We start from the raw sequence: 22120 nt of genomic DNA on the forward strand, positions 1-22120 counted from the left end.
TGCAATTGCATAAGTTTTAAATTTTATATATGCATTGCTTGTGTGTGATGTATGCTAGTCATAGAACTTGATTGATGATTTGATAACTAGCATGCATAGATTGTTGCTAGACATTTTTTTTACAAGTGAATCAAGAGCCTTGCTAATATTGTTGATCTCATGAGGTATCTTGAGTTTTTGATGAATGTCTAGTTACTCATTGATGCTAAGGAATGAACTTCAAGGATGCAACTCAAATTGGTATCACGCTTCAAAGGTTTATCCTATATACCTTAGCATCACTTAGTAGTGATAACAATCCCACAAATTTCATATTTATGCATGTGTGTGAGTTTAAAACCAAATCTCTTGAGCACACATGTAGGGGGGGTTATCACTACCAAGTTAGATTTTTATGGTGCTTATCCAATCTTTTACAAGTGGTCTTAATGGTGGATAAGAAACATAAAATCCAAACAAAGTTAGCTATTTACACGTGTGTGAAGTGCTAGCTTGGAATATGCTTAATTTCTATATCTTTGTAGAGTTGTTATCAATTACGAAAAAGGGGGAGATTGAAAGGCCCTTGTTTGGTTTTGGTAATTGAGTGACAACTTAGATGGACTAATAAGTGTTTATGTCGAGATACACAAGAGATTAGTTCACACAAAGACACTAGTATGAGCGACATGTGCCATGGAAGAGAAATGGCTAAGGGTTGATGCTATGCTCATATAGTGTGATGGAGGAACTCATTGCATATGAGACATGACATGGAGTTATGTGACCAAAGTGGAGAAGATCAAGACAAGGCTTGGCTTGATAGACCGGTTGCAATGGAGAAGGACAAGTCAAGGCTTTGAAGTGAGGGACCGCGAGGCGGTGAAGCTTGGGCAAGATTTGGCGCCGATGGACCGAGGCAACGGTGAAGAGCGAGCAAGGTCAAGATCGATGGACCAAAGAGGTCATGTGATGATATGGAGTGGATCATATCATTCAAGGAAGATCAAGCCAAGTGTTGACTCATGATGATGATCAAAAGGCTTGATGGAGTTTGGTGCTTGTATGGCATCAACATTTGGGAAGATGAAATGGAATGCGCAAGGCAAAGGTATGACTTATAGGGCATTTCATTTCACCGGTCAAAGGTTGTGTAGAGAAGTGCATGACCGGATTTAGGATAGATGGCCGTACTATCAAGAGGGGCAAACTTGTTTGCATATCGGTCATCTAGTGCCACTTGAGCGATCTAACATTGCGATGTTGCTAGGATCGAGTGGTGTGGTGAGATCAAGTGAAAGTTCTTTGAAAATGATTGTGAAATGCTAACACACATGCACATGGTGTTGGCACATTTGCAAAGGAGAAAGAGTTGGAGTTGATGTTTATCAACTTGGGGAAGCAAGAAAGGCTTTTCGGTGTTCTTCGGAGATTAGGTTGGCTCTTGGAGTGAAATACTGCTTTGATCCATTGTGTTTTGGATCAAATATTCAGTTGGGTTGTGTAGCCCTCTGAATAAGCTTTCCATAGAGTCCAAGATCACAAAATTTGGACATAGGAGCTAAGAGTTATGGCCGTTTTACCGAGATACATTTCTGCTGGAAATAGACCTGCGGACGGTCCGCTCCTGGGGGGCGGACGGTCCGTCGTTATCTCGGATGAGCTCAAACAGAACCGTTTTTGTCTCTGTTGGTGGTCCAAAATGAACTGCAGACCGTCCGGTCCATGGGGGCAGACGGTCCGCTTTTAAAAGCTGAAACGGGCGCAGAAACTTGGTAGTTATGTCTTGGGTGTCCAAATTGTACTGCGGACGGTCCAGCCCTTGGGGGCGGACGGTCTGCCTCCTACTGAAAATTCTGGGACAGAAACACTGCAGTTCTGTGTGTGCTCACTTTTTGAACGGCGGACGGTCTGCCCCTGGGGAGCGGACAGTCCGCAGGTCACTTCCAGATTTAGTCAGAGACGTTTGCAAATCGGTTGGTTCGAAGTTTTGAACCGCGGACGGTCCGCCCCAGGGGTGCGGACAGTCCGCCCGGGGCTCTAACGGTCGACTCTGACACATAATAATTGCAGTTCTAGCCGTTGGTTTTGAATGGCGGATGGTCCGGTCTCTGTGAGGCGGACAGTCCGCGAAAACTCTGTTTTCACGGGATTTGAGTGTAACGGCTAGTTTGGGGCCTCCCTCTATAAATAGAGGGTGTGGCCGGCCATTTGAGGTTGCTGAGCACCTTGGGACTTGGTGTCCATGTGTGAGAGTGCTTGAGAGCCCTCTACTCACTCTAACTTGATAGTAATCATCCGATCGAGTGAGAGAGCGATTCTAGTGCGATTGCTTTGAGAGATTGCATCGAGTGGCACTAGGTGATCGTGTTGCAAGCCGGTGTGCTTGTTACTCTTGGAGGTTGCCACCTCCTAGACGGCTTGGTGGCAAGAGGCTCTGTTGAAGCCCGCAAGAAGATTGTGTGGTGCTCATGAGAAGAGATTGTGAGGGGTATTGTGCTCACCCCGCGGGAGCCGCGAAGAGCAACTCTAGTTGAGCGAGACGTGAAGAGCAACAAGTGGTTCGGCCGGATCATGTGCTAGAGCTCGGTGTGAGCACTCCATGTGGGAGAGTGTGACTTGAGAGTCACCACTAGCAAGAGGATCGGCGGCAACCTTGGAGCTTGTCTCAACGGGGATTAGCTTGGTGGCAACCAAGTGAACCTCGGGATAAAAATCACCGTGTCAATTTTGTCTACTCTTCTCGGTGGTTTGCATTCTCCAAATCACAAGCCTTGTATTTACATTCATCTATATCTTGTGCTTGTGTAGTTGCTCTCTAGTGTAACTAGTTAGCTTGTGTAGCTTAATTAGTTGCTCTTGCTTAGATTGTGTAGCTAAGCAAGTTGAGCTCTTGGATTTGGATTGTGTATCATTGTCCTTGAGCATCTAGTGAGCTTAGGTTTGGCTTTGTGCTTTTGCTCATTAGAATTGTGTAGGAGCTCCCCCGGTTTGTGAAGTACTAGTGCTTAGGCTTGTGTGGCTTGGCATTAGAATTGTCAGGAGAGTTCTTGCTAGCTTGGCACTCCATTTGCTTTGTGTAGGATCTTTTTGGAGGTGCCTTAGAGTCATAGTTAGAGGGGTGAAGTCTTGGCTAAGCGAATAGTTTCAATTCCCCCTCTAGTCCGCCATCTCGACCCTACAAAGAGCTAGATGGTTGCGAAATGACGCTAGGGTTTAGACAGGTTTGGGCCGCTCGGGAGCGTAATACCCTACGTCCTATGTTGTGTGTATTGTATGAGCTTGTCGATGATGAATGATTGAAACGCGATGCGTTCTATGGGTCCCCTCACGGCGCCTTTATAGGCCAGGTGCCGTGGGTTATAAGTAAGGGAGGATATCTACTCGGGTTGTTACATGGAATCAGGTCGGTTGGGATCCCTAGATATCTGGAATCCATTTCCGTGCCTTGATCCTGATCCTCAGAGGAACCTTCCGACATCCAGCCGAGTGCCAGTCCGCCGGGAAGCCGTGCAGAGTAGTCCTGGCTGAGTAGGTACCCAATCGGGAGATAAGTACTCGGCTGGGAGGTACCCGAATGTACTTCCGTCAGCGTCCCCTCCTTCGATGTTGTTGCCGCTGTTGTTGTTCCTGAGGAAGGGATTGTAGCCTTTCTCATCCTCCTCAGTGCGGCTGCTTCTCCAGCTACGCCCCATGGTGGGGCGTAGGATGCTTCTGCTGCTCGGAGACTGTTGGAACCGCCCCCAACTTCCTCCTGTAGCGGCTAGGGGTGGAGCGACTACACCTCAGTAGTTGCTCCAATCCACGAACTCGGGATACGCGGGGTGGAGAAACCCTTGTTTCTTTCCCACTTTGCTGATCCCGAGCTTTAGATTGCCCCTTCTACCCCTACTGCTCGTGGCCTGCGTGAGTGCCCTCTTGGCCTCGCTGTAGACCCGCTCCGACCACAGCGTGGTTCTCCCAACATGCCGGGAAGTTCTTCGCTGCAGCTTCATGTATCTTAGCTTTGTAATCCTGTACTGTATCCGAGAAGAGCAATAAGTTTCCATTTTTTGGGATCTAAAGATCCTGGCCTCTTTCGACCTTTAGTTTTGTGGAAAACTTTGATTATTGCTGTTGTTTTTTTTGTTCCATGCACGGACGAAGTGCACGCCCCGGGGTGGACACCCGTTTGCTACTTGGTTTTTCCTTACCAAGAGGTGGAACTAGTGGAGTAATAGGGTTCTTGGTAGGCAATTGATCCCGGGGTCCAGAGACCAGGCCGGAAGTCGGAGTTGGCCAGGAAGGGCATGTGAGCCCCCAGCCTGCTCGTCACCTCGGTTAAGAGTAACCTTTTTGCGAAGTCAAGTTTCCAACCACGAGGCTCTCATGTCAAAAAAATTAGAAAATGATAGAAAAACATGCTTAATAAAAGTACGAAGTGGTACATAGGTAGGAGGGAGCCCCCGGGCCAAGTTTCCTGAGGTGGCCTCGGGTTACTTGGTCCCTATGCCGGAGTGCAGGAACTCTCCCCTATCTACGGGTAGAACTACGGGTCAGTTGGATCCATGCCACTACAACTTCTTGAAATTGGATTTCATGTTGAAATCCATGCCATTGAGTGGCATGATTTTGAACATGAAACCCAATTTCACAGAGTTGTGGTGGCATGAATCGAATTTTCCCTAGAACGGGTCAGTTGGAGGTGTTCGATGTTCCAGATGTTGGGCGCCTACATCCCATCCTTGTATGTGAGCCGGAACACTCCGGGCCGGCGTTCCTCTGTCACACGGAAGCGTCCTTCCCACGTTGGTGAGAGTTTGTTCATCCCTAACCATGTTTAGAACCGGCGGAGGACCAGGTCTCTGACTTGGAGGGTTCTTGGTTGTACGTGGCGCTGGTGGTAGTGGCGTAGAGCTTGCTGATAGCGTGCCGCTTTCAGTGCTGCTCGACATCAGACTTCCTCGAGATAGAGTATGTCTTGTTGCCACTGCAGATCTTGATCTTCTTCCTAGTAGGCTCTGATGTTAGGGCTTCCCAGGGTCACTTTAGCCAGGAGGACAATTTTGTCTTCGTACACGAGAAAGAATGGCGTTTCTCCCGTCACCCGGCTCGGGGTTGTTTGGTTTGCCCAAACCACTACAAGGAGTTCATCAACCCATCTAGATCCGTGCTTCTTTAGCTCGACATAGGTTCTGGTCTTCAGCCCCTTGAGGATTTTTGCGTTAGCTCGCTCCGATTGTCCGTTGCTACGTGGGTGAGCGACGGAGGCGAAGCATAGCTTGATGCCCATGTCGTCGCAGTAATCCCTGAAGAGGTTGCTGGTGAACTGGGTTCACTACAAAAAATCTTTGATCCATGACGATTAAGTTTCGTCACAGATCACTAAAAAACTGTCATAAAACAGTATCTATGACGATCTCAAATAGCATCATGTATTGAGCGTCACAGATCACACCTCGTGACGTTCCTTAAATTTTCGTCATGAATTGCTTGATCCATGACGTTTCAAAACCATCATAAAATGTCCTTGGGCCCCAAAACCCAGCTCAAGCCCACTTTCTATGACGAAAATAAACATCACAAATAGTATAATTTTTGTTACAAATTCAATTGTCATGTCACACATTGATGACATAGAGGATGACGTGGCTGTTGACTTGACGCGATGACATGAATAGCAATGATGACGTGTAAATTGACGTGTTCAATGACATGGCTACTAACATGGCAATTACGTGGAAAGTGATGCTGACATGGTAGGCAACGTGGCAATCGACTTGGCAGGTGACATGGCAAGTGACGTCAGCAGCACAACCCATGAATAATGGATGGGCCCAATTTAGAGTGGGCCACCAAGTTGGGCCTGATTTGAGCCCAATATTAATTATCAACTAACAAAATTTCCAATCCAAAATTCACAATAACAATTCCAGCCCAAATTCACATGAATAAGGTTTGCATCACATACAATTTTCTCATCTATCATTCAGAACTAGTAACATTCCAAGACTTTACACAATAGACCAGAAACACCAAAAGATAGATTTCATCAAGAATATGAACTAGGAGCAGCAAAGTTTGGTTAAAGTTGGACCAAAAGGTAACAATCCAACAAAATATGAAGCTGCAGCAGCGAAGATTGGTTCCTGCAAAAGATGAAGTTCATCCAAAAGCTTCAAAGTTTGTTCTGTTTTCTGGAAAATACATCTTAGCAAGTAACAGTTAATTAAGCAATAACAAATAAGCAAAGAAGCATGATATGGATCAGATAACACAAGCATGGTATACTAGAAAAGGCAATGCATCACTTACTGGATGAAGCTCCAGGATTTGGTTCCACCAGAAACAGAACATGCACGCCAAAAGTAAAGAAATATCAGAGTTAGAGGTGAGTACAACAGCAATGAGTAGTGAGATGAATAACTTCCTCTTCCTAGAAGCTAGAGAAGGCACTGGCAAAGAAGCATGCACCCATCAACAGGCTCTGCATCTATGAAAAAGCTTTGGGTGGTAACATAAAACATGAAAAAGCTTTGGGAGGTATGTTTCAAATTTCTTATTTGGCACGTGTGCGCTGCCACCAGGTAGCAGCGAACGGAAATGCCTCATGTAATAGATGAACGGAATCTTATATGTTTAAGTGGTGCTTTATCTCTATCCATATCTTCCTTCATTCTCCTTCCCCTCCGTGTAAGATTTTGTGAGATGCTCTATTCCCTCCACAACTCCTTCACATGGCCACCACGCTCATGCTCCCCGCCATGACCATCACCGTGAGCCGCGTGTATGGAATTTAAAACTCAAGGACAAAAATCATTTTAATCACGCGGTTAGGATTTTTCAATCTATCTATATAAAGTTTAATAGAAACAGTCTATAATTTTTTTTCAAAATACTATGAAGTTGAATATGTACATTTAAAGTTAGGGAGTATATAAATTTTTGTATGTCACACTCAAAAAGTTTTTCTTATCCTATTATAAAGTGTTATGTAAAAAATATAAAAATCAATTTTTAATCATGTATCTTTAAAGTTTTGAATAGTGAACATAAACTTTTTGTACATATAGCTCATAAGTTCTTGCGAATATGGACATTCAAATCGGGGATTCTATAAAGTTTTGCCTGTACGGGGAAGAAATTTTCTATAAAGGAGTCAAAAGTTTTTGATATTGTATTATAAAGTTATTTATAATCAAATACAAGGTTGATCCAATTTTTTCAGTGTCACATGGATAAACTTCCCATAAAGTTTAGAATATAGTAGTAAAAAGTTTCTTGTATTATATTATAATGGGTTGTGTATAGAATTTGAAAGTGGAGTGTATATATAGACTTTGAAACCCTGCGGTTAAATTTTTTGTGAGCTACAAATGGTAAGCTTTTGCACATGTGTTTACAAATTTGAATATGAAGTTTCTCAATATATTTGATGTTATGAATTCTACAAAGCTTTTCATATATTAGCCAAAAGTTTTTCGCATTCTTATATAAAGAGACGTATATAGAATTTAAAACTCAGGGACAAAAATCATTTTAATCACGTGATTGGAATTTTTGTTACGGACAATTTAAACTTCTATTTAGAACTTTATTATACAATAACGATAATAATACCTAAAACTTCTCCAATTTTTTTGTAAATTGGCATAGAATCATTTCATGGGTGTACAATCTTGTCATAAAAGTTTCATAAGGTTTCATGAAAAACAGATTATACATTGTTCATAAAAGGACACATCTCTCACATAGTTTCATACAACTCAAGTTAAACTTTGAGATTTAAGCAACTCATTATATTTTCAAACTTATATGCACCTCAAATTTGTACACAACCTTATTATCACTATAATATTAGAAAATGTGAAGTTACATTACCAATTATTATAAAAAAACATATTTTTATACTTTCAATTTAGGTGGAAGAAAACAAGCCATATAAAAAGATTCAAGAAATATTAATTAACATACAAGAAAATACCATTAAATGAAAGATCATAATTTTGGGAAAATTTAGAAAAAAGAACCATGAATTTTGGAGTTGTTATGAGAGATTAATACCAATTATAAATTTTAATTTCGGATTAAAAAGATAAACATTTTTCCCGAACTGATGATGGGCTGCTTCAGCATTTTATCTGGGCTCGGCCCAAGATAGGGCGGAGCTGGTGCTGGCCCAAGAACTGCTGCATTATGCAATCTTTAATTATATTTAGCTAACAAAGCTCGACACAACCAATGAATTGGCTTGGTGGTAGAAGTGTCCCACTCTAACCCGCAGGTTCTGTTTTCGTATCCCCCTTGCTGCTTCTTTTTGGATCATTTTTGGACAAAAATGTAGATTAATTAAAATGTAAAAAATATCTCATGGCCCTATCCGACACAACTGAAGGACTAGTGTACTGGTATGACTTTGTGCTTTAAGAAGTGCAGCTCCCACGTTCGAGTTCCCCCTTTACCGCTTTTTTTTCCTTTCTTTTTAAGCCGTATTGATAGTTCAACTAAAAAAAATAATTCGGCATTAAAAATAAAACTAAAAGCTAAAAGGTGTAGTCGCCGAAACATGAGCTGCTTATGTCATTTTTATATATAACTAGCGGAGATGGACGTGCCACATGCGTGTATTTAATTTTCTTTCCATTGAGCAATAATGTCAATTTTTATTTCAAAAATAATACATGTTTTTATTTTCCTTTTATAAAACAATGATGTCAATTATTATCCTTCCAAAACAAATAACGACGCGAATTATGGGTGAGTGCATGAAAAGGAAAGTAGAGTGTGTGACAAAGTAATATGTGGGGACAAAAGATGGGTAGATGAATGCTTGGTGTAAAAAGTATTAGGATTTTGGTGGAAACATTTTCCTTTTATCAATTTCGTGGGTCTACACCCTTTTTCGTTAAACCTTTGGCCTGACAAGTGGGACCTCCATGAGGGGTACGGTGGGCCTAATCTTGGTGAGAAAATATTTCAATTGTTTCAACTTTTATTATATTATATAGTATATAATATATAATATATGTAGATTATTGTTTCTCTTTAGTTATCAAAAAGCTAAAAGGTGTAGTCGAGTAGTATGTGTCTTATGTTCTGAGCTGTAGGTCGCATGTTAGAAACGAGCTTGGCCCAAACGAGCTTGGCCCATTTATTTTTCTTACTACAGCTAGCCCAAGAAAAGTTGAGGTGGGCCGGAATTGTTTTTCCATGATTGATAGCAATAATGACAGATTTTTCTATACTATAGAATTTTAAAAAAAAAATAAAAAATACTTGATGTAAGCTTGTACAAAATATTATGTCTTAATTTGGATGCATACATGAACTCGATATCTTATGCTAATTCATGCTCTCATGTTAACTATAACATTTTTTTTATCACCATTGTGGTTTGAGCACGATATTAAATCCATGACGATTTCAAATTCATTCTATGACGTTTTCAGAGGTTTGTCACAGAAACTGAGCCCAAATTAGAGCCCATATGGGCTTTCTGCAAATCTATGACGAAAATTTATAAATCATCATAGATCCTATCTATTTATGACGACTTCCGTAAATGTCACAAAAAATTCGTCATGGATTAAAAGATTTCTTGTAGTGGTTCTGTTGTCGGTGATGATTCTGTTCGGAGCACCAAACTGTGCCACCAGGTCTTTGATGAACTTGAGCACCGAGTTTTTGTTGGCCTTCACGACTGCTATTGGCTCTGGCCACTTCTTGAACTTGTCGATCGCCATGTACAACCATTTGTAACCCCCGATGGCTTTCGGGAAAGGTCCCAAAATATTGAGCCCCCAGACCGCAAACGGCCATGACAAGGGGATAGTATGGAGTGCCTGTGCTGGTTGGTGTATCTGCTTTACGTGGAACTGGCACGCCCTGCAGCAAAAAGTGAATATAACCCACGGAAAAGTGGGCTAATCCAACCAATCTTGCTTGCACAATGGAAAGAGCCACAAGCTTATCTCTCCTACGAATTAAATTAGCCAAAGGTGTGCGTTCATGAGCCCATGCTAAAGTCTCGATTAATTCCTGTCAATATCCACGCTAGGAAATTAAGAACATAAATCCAGTAGCCCAAACAAGATGTCCAAATAAGAACATCCAAGCCCATACTGATAAAATATTCATCCCAAAAGGATTATATCCATTGATAAGTTGTGAAGAGTTCAACCATAGGTAATCTTTTAACCATCCCATCAAATAAGTGGAGGATTCATTAAATTGTGAAACGTTGTCCTTCCATAATGTTATGTGTTTCCAATGCCAATAAAAAGTAGGGAAAATTGGTCTCATAGCATCGAAAGATGCCTACATTCAAAAATACCATTAAATTTTTGTTGGTCCATTAAATAGCGCTGAAAGATTGATCTGTCAACTGAAAATAGCATTCCGTGACGTCTCCGTGAAAATGCGTCAATGCTGTTCGTCTTGTAGTCCTCTCATTAGCTGAAAGCCGCCGCTCCTCGTCCCTCCGCTACGCCGCTGCTTGCTTCCGCCCCTTCAGTGCCGGGCATCGCCTGCCTCCCTCCGCAGTCTGCACGAGCCAGTTTTTGTGCTGCGTCGTAGGCCGGTGGCTTGGCACCCCTGCAACCCAGGTCGGGTCCACGGCGACAAGAGTTCGTGGAGGGAAGACGGTGGAATAGTGGAGCTCATCCACAGCTAAGGCAGACTTTGGGTGGAGCTCGATCTCTGCCTCTCTGGTGCCCATCGATTTGGTGGACTCGATTATTGGGGCGGTGGATTTAATGCTTGTCCGTGTGAGAAATTGAAGCAGGCAGGAGAGATGCATGCTGCTTGCTTGCTCTGTTCAGAGATGCCGGATTTGAGCAGGTGCGGTGCAGAGCGGCGGCAGCTCGCAGTGGACGGCGGACGGCCGGCACTGGCGAGTGTGGCCTTCTACGAGCATCCGGCACCTGAGCTCGGACTCCTATGTGCGTAGCGGCCGGGAGGAACTCGGCCTTGGTATCCTTTGCCCGGAGCTTCAACTCCTCTGCGTGCGGTGGGCCGGTGGTGCACAGCCGAGCGGAGGGACGAAGGCCGTGAGCTAGACGAATGGCTTCCGTGATGGAATGCTATTTTCAGGTGACACCACACACTTTTGATGGTATTTTACGAGGCCGATGTTCTTTAGTGGTATTTTCCAGAAGTCGTCTTCTTTCAGTGCTATGAGACCAATTTTCTCTAAAAAGTAACCCATCCAATGGTATTTAACATCCAGAAAACTGCCAAATAAAATGTGTCCCAAGCAGAAATATCAAAAGTACCACTGCGCCTAGGGCCGTCGCAAGGAAAACTATATCCGAATTCTTTTTTATCCGGCATTAATTTGGAATCGCGTGCATCTAAAGCACCCTTTACTAAAATTAGTGTAGTTGTATGCAAACCTAGAGCAATAGCATGGTGAACCAAGAAATCTCCGGGTCCTATTGTTAAGAAAAGCGAATTACTATTCTCATTAACAGCATGACGTCATTATGAACATAAAGGCCTAAGGTATGGAATCCTAGGAAGAGGCTAGCCCAACTTAAATGAGATATGATAGCTTCTTTATGGTCTAACATCCTTGCCAATACATTATCTTCATTCTGTTCCAGATTGTAATCCCTAATGAAAAAAATAGCTCCATGAGCAAAAGCCCCGGTCATGATGAACCCTGCAATGTATTGGTGATGAGTATATAAAGCAGCTTGAGTAGTAAAGTCTTGTGCTATGAATACATAAGCAGGTAAAGAGTACATATGTTGAGCTACTAAGGAAGTAATAACCCCTAAGGAAGCTAAAGCAAGACCTAATTGAAAATGAATCGAATTATTAATTGTATCATAAAGGCCTTTATGCCCACGTCCTAATCGACCTCCCGGAGGAGTATGTGCTTCTAAAAGATCTTTGATACTGTGCCCAATTCTGAAGTTAATTCGATACATATGACTGGCAATGAGAAAAATAAATGCAATAGCTAAATAATGATGAGCAATATCGGTCAGCCACAAACTTTGTGTTTGTGGATGGAATCCCCCAAGAAGGGTCAGAATGGCAGTTTCCCGCTCCTTGAGTGGTACCAAATAAATGATTACTCGAATCAGGATTTTTGGCATAAAGATTCCACTGACCCGTCAGAAGTGATGAGGACATCCCTAGTACCCAATCTTCTCCACCTGCTAATAAAAGTGCATCTGATATAGTGGGTACAATTACAAGGAGCAGAGCTAAACAACTTGGGTAGCAAATGCATTCTTTGGTGAACTCTAACCTTATCTTAACCAATCAGATTATTTCTGATCATCCTATTATTTTGAGTACTTGTTTAAATGTTCTTAGGAATGATGGAGTGAGCGAGCGTGCATGGGATGATGATGATTTCTGCCCTCCAACACTATAGTGATCAGCTTGCTTTTTAGTGGGCTAAAACTTGTTTAAATAACAAATGGAACATGACAGGTGCAAGCTAAACTTAAACCTCATTTAATATTTATATTCGAAGTATTTCTACCATGCTCCACATATTAATTGCAGGAATAAGGAGCCTGGACGTGCATAGAGAGGATGGACCATTCAGCTACCATGCGAATCAGTTGTGGCTGTGCAAAACAAATAAATTCGTGAGTTAGGAAGACAACCAGCCACCAAACTGCTGCTTCACACACGCATTAAAATAGAAGATGAAGACCAACCATGCAAAGTGCTCCACTAGGATATCAATGCAAGGACTGCTGCAACTTCCCACTACAAGTTCTCAATTAAGTCTTAATCTGAACTGAAATCCGCACTAGTGTTTATGTGTTATATATATCCATGTAATAGTCAGCATAAAGAACTTTTGGCTGCCAATTCCGAAATACAAACACTTTGAGTTCTCCTTTGAATGTGAGTCTTGAGAGGCTTGCAGACTTGTTCTTTCGATTCCTGAGGGAGTTGTAGAACGCCAAACTGTGGTTCACCCAGTTTGTGCCTTCAAGTCTACACGGCGTGATTGCGTGGGCTGTTTTGTTGGTACGTGGAAGGGTGATTGTCTCGGTAGTTTGTCGCGTGTGCAGACTCGCGGTGCGCTGCCTCTTCACCAGGTCACGCAACGATAGTTATCAGATTGGATCCTTCGAGAAGATCGGGACACAACTTCGCTCACGCGTGATCTGCACGCGTGCATCTGTCATCTGGTATCAAAGCCTCCGTTGACTCGGTAGGATCATTCTTGCTTCTGGTAGGATAGATTTTTATATACCTACAGTCCACAAAAGCCACAAAAAAATAGACCTATCGCCTCTCATTTGTGCAGCTGATTCGTAGTTTGCATTATCGAGTTTTCAATCCTTAGAGACTTGTCTAGTTGCTAATTTCAGTTGGTCTGATCTCTCCTAATCTGATTTTTTTTTATTTTTTTTCTTTCTTTCTCCACGTCTTGCTGACCTTTACCCTTGATCTGATCTTCATTTGTTCTTTGAAACTTCTAAAAAAAAACCACCCATCCCACCCTTGCTTGGTTCCACATCGGGCACGCATTCAGCACCAGAATTCTTGTTTCTTATGCTGCCATCCTTGATTAAAAATGGTGTATCGTATTTGTGAAAAGGTACTGAAAAAAAAAGAGTTGGAAGAAAGAAAGGAAACTAGTGGTTCAGTTGACAAAAAAAAAGAGAGAGAAAGAATTCTGTAAAAAAAAACATCAAGGAGACGTATGGGTATTTGCAAGACATAAGGGGTTTCAGCAGCAATTTGTTTGGTGCCAATTGTTCCCTTCAGTCCACTTCTTTTACATTTGGTCCTTTCCTTTCCACCTATTTTTTTCTTGTGATCAGAAACTTCGACTCGTGTTCACTTGTGGATTATTATTCGATTTTGCATCTCTACTTTTCAGTGCACTACACATATATTTTACCGCACCAAACTCCACTCAAAGCATCGTGAGCTGTTGCACCATCGTCTCTGGAACAATCACTCTTCCACTGCAGATTGCTGCCCCGGCTCTTGACCTTTCAGGAAGAGAAAGAACTTGTTCATTAAGTGATGAGGGAGTGTTCCACATATAAACATTTTTTTTCTTTTACTACTCTAACATGGGTGACCAAGGTGGTCCTATTTCTGCTGCAGAGTTTCAGGATATGCGTGAACAAATGAACCAATTGAGACAACAGCTACAAGCACTTCAATGTAACCTACGCCATGCACCTAATAGGGAGGATCAACATGATGATGGAGAACATGTAGAGGACGATGATCCTGCTGCCTTGGAGGCTGAGGCTGCACGTCATGCCGCTGCAGGAGGCGGTGGCCACGGACATGGTGCTGGTGGTGGTCATGGTGCTGGTTTTGGCAATTTTAGTGTACCTAATATGTGGCCACAATTTTTTGGTCGTGCACGTCGTGTTCCTATTATTGGCACTGCAGATTTTGACAGTGATGCTGATTTTGATTATCAAAACGACCATCTAGCAGGGCACTATGGTAACCATGGTGGTCATGATGATGATCATGGAGGTGCTCCCTTTGGTCATTTTGGTGCTTTTGGTAACCACCAATTTGCTGGTAATGATGGCCACCGTGATCGGCGTCATGGAGCTCCTGACCGCCGCCATAATGATGATGGTTTGGGCGAAGTTAAAGTGAACATACCTGCATTTACCGGCAAGGAAAATGCTGATGCTTATTATGAGTGGGAGACCAAGGTGGATCAGATATTTGATTTATATGAATACCCAGCTGAGAAGAAAGCAAAATTGGCAGCAATTGAATTCAGAGGTTGTGCCATCACAGGGGGAATCAAGTACGTGCAGAATTCCATCGTGTGGGACATGATCATATCACTTGGGAAGACATGAAGAGGGAAATGAGACATTTTGTTCCTGCATATTATTCTCGTGACTTACATTTGTAGCTGAAACGCCTTGTGCAAGGTGATAGAAGCGCTGATGAGTATTTACAAGAAATGGAAATGTGCCTCCTTCGTACAGGGATAACTGAGGATGAAGAATCCACCATGGCTCGTTTCTTGGTTGGACTAAATAAGCCAATGGCTAACAAAGTGGACATGACCAGTTACACCAATCTCACGGAATTGGTGCATTTTGCTAAAAGGGCTGAATGACAGTTGGCTGATTCTTATAATAAGAGTCATGTCTCATTTCCACTAATAATAGTAATACTCCATGGTGCAACCAACAACAGCAAGGGTCTGGGGTCCACACATCTTCTGCCACTTCTACTCCATCTTGTGCAGCCCCTCGTTCAGTTTCAGGTTCTGCAAAAACAAATTGATGCAAAAGGCAAAACTGTGAATTCCAGTCAGTCCAACTCCTCCAATGCTACAGCCTAGAGGAAGATGAGTAAGATTGAGTGTTGTAAGTGTGGTGGTCATGGGCATAAGCAAGCTGAATGCCCCAACAGGCGTGCTATTATAGCACTTGCTGATGGTTCTTATGATTCTCAGAGTGAAGAGGAGGACGAGCCTGATACTATAGCATTTGCGGATGATACTCTTGACACTTGTGAGTATCAAGCAGAGGATGGTGAATATGAGTTAGGCTTGAATTGTTTGGCCATTCAATTGTGGCGGAACCACCCAAAATAAATTGGATTAGTGCGCTAACCATCGTTGCAAAGGCAACTCTGATCCAACTCGCACGTACCTCGGCGGTTCCTCGAGTAAAATCTCGATTAAAGCCACAAAAACCGGGATCGAATAAGCAAACCTCACACGAAGGTGAGTCCAGAGAGTACAACAACACGCATTTCATACATCACAGAGTCTTGCAGAGGAATTTAAAATTATTACAAACCATCTCTGAAAGTAAAGACAGTAGTACTACAGAAGTTTTATCTACAACAGTCCATCAGAGTTCATTTATTCAGTGGAAGGTAAAAGCACGATAACTAGCGATAACATGACATCTCGATAAAGCCCATACTCTCATCACTCAGTAGGAGAAGCGTCAGCACTAGCTGAGGATCCAACCCACATCACAGACCAACTCGGAGGTAAAGCAGTTAAATCAGCAACTATATCCTCAAAGTTCTCACCTGAAATCAAAGCCACAAGCAAGGCTGAGTATACTAATACTCAGCAAGACTTAACCGTCAATGGATATAACTTAGTCCACTTAACTAGACATGCATGGCTTTTTGGCTGGAGGGGTTTGTTTTGCCGAAAAGCAACTAGTAGTAGATCCTTACTTTTCGATTTTAGCTTTTATAATTCTAGTTCAATTAACCATTCTAGATAAGCATCTATCTCTAATCATCCATGTTGGAAACAATTAATCAACCATTAATATTCATCATCATCATCTTCCACTTGTTACTCTATGTGGCAAATGTGTTAAGCAGTCTCATTATCCGTGAGCGGCGGAACGATTCGAATCGAGTTTAATAACCTTGCAAGGCAAACCTAACACACACGCATGGGGAGCGAAGTCACCCATGCAACATTTCCCCTTTCTTCTCGTTTCGCGGGACAGGCCCACCGCCCTCGACTACAAGTATGATGACTCTGCACCCACTGACGGTGGGGTGGTATGTCCCACGCCATGGTCCAATCAGGTTATTTGCTTACCGATTACCATATTCTTAGCATCTGGTTAGTACATTCAAATGCTTAACAAAGCTACCACACACTGCGGCCTTAGTACATTTTCACTAAACCGACGGGGTCTCAACCACAAATATCATCCCATGACCCCGCCCGTAAACCTTATGGTTGCAGTATGTGATAAACCAGTCAGATCCTATAATCTCGCGAGTAGCAGGAAACTACTCGACTTTTACCAGTCCTAGTTAGCAGAGCATCTAGTCGAGCTTAACCTCTAGTATTCAAAACATGGGTACCTAGAATCATGCATCTATGGTTTCAACCAACGCCTCAATGTAAATGCACAATAAATAATATTACACAATAGATTGCATAGATTAAAAATATAGGCATTAGATGCACCGGGGCTTGCCTACCTAGGCAAAAATTTTAGCCTTGGGCTCTTCCGAACATTGGTCCGGGTCTTCAGCAATTTTTAGTTAGACTAGCTTGAGCTTCATGTCATTCGTTCTCAGACTTGGCACCATCTCGCTTGTTCTGTCGATGAGAGCAGTCGCGTCTATATGAATGCCAAGCGTTCATGTTACAAAAATGACAACAAATTACATTTCCTTTCCTTCACTATAAAGTTGTAGCACAAGTTTCATTATGAAATTTCATTATTACATTTTCTTGGGCAATCATTTATAGAGTAGTAATTACTTGACTTAAACTGATTAAGCAGGATTTGCTGTTTTTCCATTTAATCAATGTGCAGAAAATTCATTTTTTCTTAACTATCACTAGAGGAACAAAGTAATACTTATAACTGTAGTTACACATGGTTTCTAAAATTTAAATTTTTACACAAGGTTTAACTCTAAGTGTTCTGCTTACTGTATAAATTTCAGCTAATTTTATGCAATAGATGAAACACGAAAAAATAAAATAAACAGCTACTGCTAGAACAAAGATCCATTTATACAGAATTAACCATGCCATTATTGGTGCTCAAACTTTTATTGAGTAATACTAATATGATATATAGCATTCTGTAAATTATTAACATTTTTTCTATGCAAATTACAGAGGCTATAAATTATACAATCTAAAGTTATATTTAACAAGATCTAATTATACAGAGTGTTCCATGATGTTTATGAGTTTCAAACATTTACCAGAAGCTAAACATGAAAATTCTTAAGTAAAAATTTCAGAATTTTCTGAGTGCTAGAACTATTTATATTGAATTAGTGCTATTATTCATGGATTAAATCAAGAGCTAGTGAAACATATAGTTACTATGGTTTTCTGATCATGAAACTTTTATGTGACACTCTACTCAGTGGTTTAAACCTACCAACCCAAAATCATCCTTAGTTCATGTGTGGAACTCCTAGAACAATTAAGTCTCATTTAATCTAACCTTTTTCCTAGATTAAAATATGGACAGATTCTGAAGATGTGTATGTAACAGAACCTGTACATCTTGTAACAAGGATTCTAAAACATTTAGATTTGTATTTTTCTGATTTTTCTACGAATTTCTAGGCATTTTCAAAGTTCACTGATTTTGATTCCATAGTTCATGTAACATTTATGTTCTACCCCCTGGAACTTTTGTTTCTTTTCAAGGGGAGTCCCTGGCCGGTTGTTCAGAACAGGGGAGGGGGTGGCGGCCAGTTTTCCAGCGAGGGGACTCGCCGGTGGCGAGGTTAGGGTGGGGGAAAAGCTAGAGGGGGCTCGTGCACACCTACCGGTGGTCTCAGTTGGGGCAGAGGTGGACTGTGGCGGGCTGTCCACGGCGGCCGTGCTCGGCGGCGGCGGGTATGGCGCGCCGGCAGTGCTCCGGTGGGGCGGAAGCGGCTTGGCTGTGCCGAGGAGCTTTAGGAGGGTGAGGGGAAGGTCGCTGGGGTGTTCGATTTGGGAGGGAGAGGGCGGAGGCGCGGCTCCACGTACGGCAGGCGGCCGGCGGCGCAAATGGTGGCCGCGACGGGGGTCTGGGCGGCGCAGGGGCTGCGGTCAGTGCGCTGCAGGGGCGCGATCCCTTTTATAGGAGCTGGAGCAGAGGGAGGAGAGCGAACTGGGGAGGACGAGCCGGGAAGGGCACGGCCTAGGCGAAGGACGGGCTCGGCGTGTGGCTCGGGTGGCCGGCCTCGACGTCGTGGCGAGCAGAGGACGGTTGGGGCGCGTGGCGTGTCCTCGTAGCGCCAGGGGTGAATGGCTTGGGGAAAACCCAGGGCGCCAGGGTGGTTTGGTTCGGGGAGCGACGCGTGGGCGGCCAGGTGGCTGGCTCGCCGGCGTACAGCACCGCCGTGGGCGTGGACCAGGGAAGCAGAGGAGGAGGGAGGAGAGATGAGGTAGATGGCAATTTTGTAAATAAAACGAAGTTCAAAGTCCTGTTTGTAAACTTAGCGTTTCTCCTTCTTTCTGTCCTCAAATGAAAAACTTTTTAATACCAAACTTTCTTAAAATTTTGAGATCTACAACTTTTGTTTTAGGCACATTTTCATTTGAGCAACGGTTTGAAAGTTATTTAATTACTCTGAAATTACTTAATGATTAAGCAACCTATCATTTCATGTGATTTTTGTAACTTTTACTTCTAGTGTTCAATTAGACATTTGTTAGTCTTTTTATGCTGAATATGCCTATAAAATTTCATATACAGGTTTGACTTGATTTGAAAGTTACAAATTTAAAACTACAAAGGCATAAAGGCATATATATATTTTCTTGCAAAATCAAAATGCATTTGAATTTTAAAGTCATGTTTAAACTACACATTCTTGTATAAAAGAAATGCATTTATTTCAATCTTTTCTTGGTATTATATGTTAATAGCGCGCTAAGAATTCTTGCTTAACATTTTAAAACTATAGGATGTCACATCAATCTATTCAAGATTTCGCTTAAGATGACTTATCCCAAGCTGCTGTTCCTCCGCATCCAGAAGAGATCACTAATGCTGATTTTGATGAGTTACTTGCTGATTTCAATGATTTGGAGGCTTCTAGTTCTTCACGACAAGATTGTTCATTTCAACCTGCTAATAATTCAACCTCGGGTGCTTATATTGTGAGTACACCAGATCATTCTTTGGTGGTTCGGCGAGTTCTTTCGACTCAATTAGTTGCAGCTGAGCAAGGGCAGCGCCATAATTTGTTTCAATCACGATGCAAAGTGAAAGGACAGGTTTGCAGATTCATAATTGATGGTGGGAGGTGCAACAATATTGTTAGTACTGTGCTTGTTGAGAAGCTTGGCCTACAAACACATCACCATCCACACCCGTATCGTATGCAATGGTTGAATAATTCAGGGACAGTGAAGGTTTCATCCATGGTTCGCTTGACATTCTCCTTTGGTGACTATCATGGCGAGGTTGATTGTGATATTGTTCCTATGCAAGCATGCCATTTACTTCTGGGTCGTCCATGGCAATTTGATGTGGATTCAGTGCATTTTGGTCGGTCCAACAAATACACATTTGTTCACAAAGAGAAGAAGGTGGTTCTTGTTCCATTGTCTCCAGAAGAAATACATTCTTCAGATGTTGCTCGCATGAAAAGAGAGGAAAGTGAGAAAAGAAAATTATGTGAGACCCACAAAAATAGTAAGGGAGAGACATCTAAACCATCCAGCCACATAAAGCCTCTTGCACATACAAAACTGCAACGACAAAATGAGTGTTTATTGTGAGCAAGAGAGATTTGAGAGAAGTGAGGAACACCACAACCCCATTTTTTGTGCTCTTGCACAAGGAGGTCCAACTTTCAACTAATGACTTAACTTCCTTGCTGCCTAGTGTCGTTCTTGATTTATTACAGGAGTTTGAGGATGTTTTTCCCGATGAGGTGCCGGCTGGACTTCCACCACTCCGCGGCATTGAACACCAAATTGATTTGGTACCTGGTGCTTCTCTTCCAAATCATCCAGCCTACTGCACCAATCCCGAAGAAACAAAAGAAATTCAGCGATAGGTAAAAGAGCTTTTGGACAAAGGGTATGTTTGTGAATCCCTATCACCATGCGTTGTTCCAGTTCTTTTGGTCCCAAAGAAAGATGGGTCTTGGCGCATGTGTGTTGATTGTCGTGCTATCAACGCTATAACTATTAGATATCGCCATCCCATTCCAAGACTTGATGACATGTTAGATGAATTGAGCGGCTCAACTATTTTTACCAAGATTGACTTACGTAGCGGCTATCACCAAATTCGCATGAAAATTGGTGATGAATGGAAGACAACATTCAAGACTAAGTTTGGTTTATATGAATGGCTTGTGATGCCCTTTGGTTTGACAAATGCTCCTTCAACTTTTATGCATTTAATGAATCATGTTTTAAGATCTTTCATTGGAAAATTTGTGGTTCTTTATTTTGATGATATCTTGATCTATAGTAAATCATTTGATGAACATCTTGATCATATCCGTGAAGTTCTTGCTGTTTTGAGAGCAGAGAAATTGTATGGAAATATTGCTAAGTGCACCTTTTGCACAGTTTGTGTTGTTTTTCTTGGTTTTGTTGTGACTGCAGATGGCATTCAGGTTGATGAAGAGAAGATTAAAGCGATTAAGTATTGGCCTACACTTCAAAATGTGGGCCAAGTTCGAAGTTTCCATGGTCTTGCTGGTTTCTACCATTGATTTGTTAAAGATTTGAGCACCATCGCTGCACCCCTTAACAATCTCACAAAGAAGGATGTTCCATTCAAGTGGGGAGATGAACAAGACCAAGCTTACAACGAGTTGAAAAGAATGCTTTGTGAAGCACCGCAGCTACAATTACCAGATTTTGGTAAGACCTTTGAGATCGAGTGTGATGCAAGTGGTATTGGTATAGGAGGTGTGCTACTTCAAGAAGGTAAACCTGTTGCCTACTTTTCTGAAAAGTTAAATGGTCCACATCTGAATTACTCTATATATGACAAAGAGCTTTATGCCTTAGTCCGAGTTTTGGAAGTTTGGCAACATTATTTATTACCTAAAGAATTTATAATCCATTCTGATCATGAAGCTTTGAAATATCTCAAAAGCCAAGGCAAATTGAACTGTTGACATGCGAAATGGATTGAGTTCATTGAAACATTCCCCTATGTTGTAAAACATAAGCGTGGCAAGGATAACATTGTTGCTGATGCTTTATCAAGAAGATGTGCTTTGGTTACACAACTAGATACAAATGTCCTTGGTTTGGAATCAATTAAAACACTTTATGCTGATGACTCTGATTTTAAAGAAACTTTCACTAATTGCATTGCTGGAAAAGGATGGGATAAATTCTACATGCATGATGCATTCTTATTTCGGACTAACAAATTATGCATTCCAGCTTGCTCGATTTGTAATGTTCTTTTGCAGGAAGCACATGCTGATGGGTTAGCTGGTCATTTTGGTGTAAAAAAGACATTGGACATGCTTTCAGATCATTGCTTTTGGCCACATATGAGACGTGATGTACAACAACATGTTGAGCGCTACATAACCTGCTTGAAAGCTAAGTCCCGCCTTAATCCCCACGGTCTATATACTCCATTACCAATTCCAACTGTACCTTGGGAAGATATATCCATGGATTTTATTCTGGGGTTACCTCGGTCTCAGAGGGGGAGGGACTCTATTTTTGTTGTTGTTGATCGCTTCTCTAAGA

General features: G+C 42.1%; 2 protein-coding genes across 2 annotated transcripts; one reads left to right on the top strand and one right to left on the bottom strand.

The window, feature by feature from the left end:
* Positions 1 to 9494: 9494 nt before the first annotated feature.
* Positions 9495 to 11433, bottom strand: LOC120700916 (photosystem I P700 chlorophyll a apoprotein A2-like; the record flags this gene model as incomplete). Its single annotated transcript, XM_039985113.1, is given in 3 exon segments — positions 9495 to 9727; positions 9828 to 10243; positions 11159 to 11433. Coding segments are annotated over 3 exon segments (924 nt in total), but the record flags the coding sequence as incomplete, so codon positions are not given.
* Positions 10376 to 15400, top strand: LOC120699185. The gene is made up of 2 exons (XM_039983074.1): positions 10376 to 11049; positions 12286 to 15400. Exon 2 carries the CDS (start codon positions 14019 to 14021, stop codon positions 14778 to 14780), a length of 762 nt encoding a protein of 253 aa, XP_039839008.1. The 5' UTR covers positions 10376 to 11049; positions 12286 to 14018; the 3' UTR covers positions 14781 to 15400.
* Positions 15401 to 22120: the final 6720 nt, after the last annotated feature.

This window comes from Panicum virgatum, chromosome 3K (assembly GCF_016808335.1).
Source record: "Panicum virgatum strain AP13 chromosome 3K, P.virgatum_v5, whole genome shotgun sequence".
Taxonomy (NCBI): Eukaryota; Viridiplantae; Streptophyta; class Magnoliopsida; order Poales; family Poaceae; genus Panicum; species Panicum virgatum.

Excerpts from the sequence above, each read along its gene's own strand:
- LOC120699185 (XM_039983074.1), top strand. The coding sequence starts at position 14,019 with ATGGGTGACCAAGGTGGTCCTATTTCTGCTGCAGAGTTTCAGGATATG.